Here is a 3,548-nt window from a genome sequence, read left to right on the forward strand (position 1 = left end):
ATTAAATAATAATAACATAGATATTATTTATTTATTTTATTTACGTTTATTTTTAAAGAATATGGTCCCTTTCCAAAAAAATTATTCGATAAATTCTAAAAAATAATATTTACAAATTATAAATTTTAACAAAATAATTTATATCTTATGACTCATCTAATAAAAACAATACAACCCAATCCATTTTTTTTATATTAAGTTACGTTTAATTTACTCAACCCATACAAAATTGTTTACAAACAATAAGGTTTGTTTGTTTTAAAATTATTAATAAATATTTGCTTTCAATTGTTGAGAATTGTAAGGAGAATCCGATGAACTTTATGAGACTAACAATGAATTGACAAATATTTGGTTTAAGTGGTATTCAATTATGTCTTTATGAGAGTAAAAGTTCATGTTCAAATAATATTCTGAATGAAAAAAAAGAAAAAAAAAACCTGTTAAATAAAGTAAAACACAACACAATCAGAAATTTCCGAGAAAAAGCAATCATCATGACAATCTTAACAATACTTATTTATAATCATATGAAGAATTGAGTATAAAGCAATTCAGTGCCTTAAAAATTTAGAAAGAACAAGAATAACATCAAGAACAGACTCAATAACTGCAGCATACTTTGGAAGATCAGAAGGGTCATTGAAAGGAGGATCAGATGGTGAATCTCCTGAAATGCAATCTTCAATATCAGTTGATACTGCAGAAGCAGCCACATTAACACCTTCGTAATCTCCTTTCTGAAGCATCTCTTTAGTGTAATCAATGTCACGAAGGGCACCTTCTGAACCAAAATGCACCAAACATATTCTGTAGTGACTTTTTGCATTGGAATTACCATGAGCAATCAGATCATGGATCAATTTGATGGTGTTCGTCACCTTTGCTCTTGCAACGTTAATGGCGTACTGAGTTAGGTCAATCAGGCTTGCATTAGGGTTAGGGTTTGACATAAGAAGACGCAAACAAAATGAAGGTTTTTGAGTTTGGCTGCAGATGGTCTTCACTTCACTGACTGGAATTGCATACGAGGTTGAAGCGACCAAGAAGATCACAAACACATACACAAGAGGAGACATATTGCTAACCATTGTTTCTGTCTGGTTTTTTTCTTTCAAAACCAGAATCCTAAGAGGCTTCTTCAAATTTTGGCTTGATGATGCACTTATTTATACTACTCAATTGAATATAACGGATAAGGAAAGAAAATGCTGAATATGTTCAAGTTTGACCGTAATTTCTTTTGACGGTTTTCTTATATATTTGAATACTTTTCTTTATTTGCATAAGAATGTTGGTTATTTTTAGAATCGTGCAGTCAACAATTTATGCAGATTCATTTAGAGATTATAGAAAATTTTGTTTAAAAATGTTTTCTCATTAATAGTATTAATTATAATATTGGTGGATTTCTTTTTATAATTTTTTTTTATGATTACCCTTTATAAAAAGAAATCTAGTTTTCTACTACTTTTTGAAGAAAATATACGCAAAAACTTTTACAAGAAACACTTAGGAGTAATTTATGCAAATTTAATAAATGTATTGGTTATCATGAAATTATATTTGATACTTTAAATTATTGAAACGTATATTATTCTAATTTTAATTTATTATATTTAATATTGAAAAAACGAGAATATATCGTTTTCATATTTAATATTAAATAATATTATGTTTTCTTTGAGATAATTTTTTATTATTTTATAAAAATTAATTAATTAATATTGTAAACTAAGAAAGTGGACACAGGTATGAGTATAGGTGAGAACGAGGATAAGACAATTTTATGTGTGAATAAGAGATAGTGTAGTTGAAAGAGTATGAAATAACATGATTATTTGTAATCTTTTTAGAATAAAATAATTTTCGTTTAATTTTTGTACGGTATACTTCCTTCTAATAAAATAATAATTATGGTTTAAGTATATGGTTTTTAACTATATAATTCCTTCTAATTGATAAAAGAATTAATGTAAAGTATTAACTTGAATTATTTTCATTAATAACTTTATATATTTATATATATATATTATTTTTGTTTATGTTTTTTTTTTCAAATATGTAAAGTTTTAATTAGTAATATAATCTACTAAATTAAGGTGTTATATAAAACAAATCATTTATTAAAACATTAATTATGTTAAACGTTCTAGAAACTGATGGAGCAATAAATAGAATAAAGGAAGCACTCTTATATCTTTGTTTTTATTGGTGTTTGAAAGTCTTTGGTTCTTTCATACATCTAAACCGATTGATAATGTCTATAAAAAGATATTTTGACTTCAAGTCAAATATGATTCAAATAAAGATAATAATAAATGATAGATTAACAATCATAATATATTATTCATTATTCTTAGATTTTAGTTTTATAATCTTTATTAATCTTTTAGCTACATATTTTTTTCTTTTTTAATTATTTGACTTACCATCACCATGAAGTTAATTCAAAGATTCAAGATATTTGTTCTATTATCATAATATTTGTATATGTATGTAAATTAAATATATTTTATGTTTATATATTTTAATATTTCTTTTCATTTTTAATGTTTTTATTTATTATTTTTTCATATAAGAATGTTTAATTCTCAATTTAAGTGTTTAATAGGATAATTGTTTTATCTTTAATTTTCAATGGGAAATTTTTTATTAGATTTTAAGATATTTTTCATCTTATTATATCCTTAATTATATATTTATTTTCTTTGCTCAATTTCATTTAATGGTGTACATTGTTTTAGGACACAGTTTGACTTCTTTTTAATACTTTTATTTATTGTTTATTTTTATTAAATGTAAAATATTGTTTTGATGTTTTTTATATAATTATTTTCATTTTCCAATTTATTATCATAACTGTAATTTTATTCTACAATTATATAAAAAAAATATAATAATTTAATATTTTCATGAATATTGTTTATTGTCATGCAACATATATTAAAATTTAAAAGACGAAAGATTTATGTTAAATTTTAATTATTATTTGTTTAATTTTTGTTTTTTTTTTATGTTTTCAACTGATAAATTATAATTTTTATTAGTATATAAAAAATATTTCATAAGAATTTAAAAAATTAGAGTAAAAAGAAATTTTAAATATTTTTAAATTTGATTAATTATTTTGTTTTTGTAATTTTTTAAAATATTTTTAAATTTTATCAATTTTTGTTTTATTAACTTTACAAATTTAATAGATATTTTAATAAATTTAAAATGCGTATATTTATAATTTTTTTTATAAATATTTGATATTAGAAAAATGAGAATACATCTTTTTCATATTAATATTTAATAATATTATGTTTTTTTCAAAACTTTTTATTATTTTATAAAAAATAATTAAATGATATTGAAATAGTAATAAAAACAATTCACATGTATATCCAATTTAGACAAAGATTTTAAAATCAAGTACAGAATTATCAGATTTCTGGGACATAAAAAAACAATTACATTGTGAAAAGGTTTTCCTTTAATGAAATTTTCTAAAATAAAATTTGAAATGCATATAATACTTTAAATTTTCCTGAAAACTCCTA

At 21.7% G+C, this 3,548-nt stretch overlaps 1 protein-coding gene across 1 annotated transcript; it reads right to left on the bottom strand.

The window, feature by feature from the left end:
- Nucleotides 1-554: 554 nt before the first annotated feature.
- Nucleotides 555-1,118, bottom strand: LOC108324387 (pectinesterase inhibitor 1). Its single transcript, XM_017557334.1, has one exon. The coding sequence runs from the start codon at nt 1,089-1,091 to the stop codon at nt 555-557; it is 537 nt and encodes a 178-aa protein (XP_017412823.1). The 5' UTR covers nt 1,092-1,118.
- Between the last annotated feature and the right edge of the window lie 2,430 nt (nt 1,119-3,548).

Source organism: Vigna angularis, chromosome 3 (assembly GCF_016808095.1).
Source record: "Vigna angularis cultivar LongXiaoDou No.4 chromosome 3, ASM1680809v1, whole genome shotgun sequence".
NCBI lineage: Eukaryota > Viridiplantae > Streptophyta > Magnoliopsida > Fabales > Fabaceae > Vigna > Vigna angularis.

Bases quoted from the DNA above. Each gene is read 5' to 3' on its own strand.
- LOC108324387 (XM_017557334.1), bottom strand. From the start codon at position 1,091: ATGGTTAGCAATATGTCTCCTCTTGTGTATGTGTTTGTGATCTTCTTG.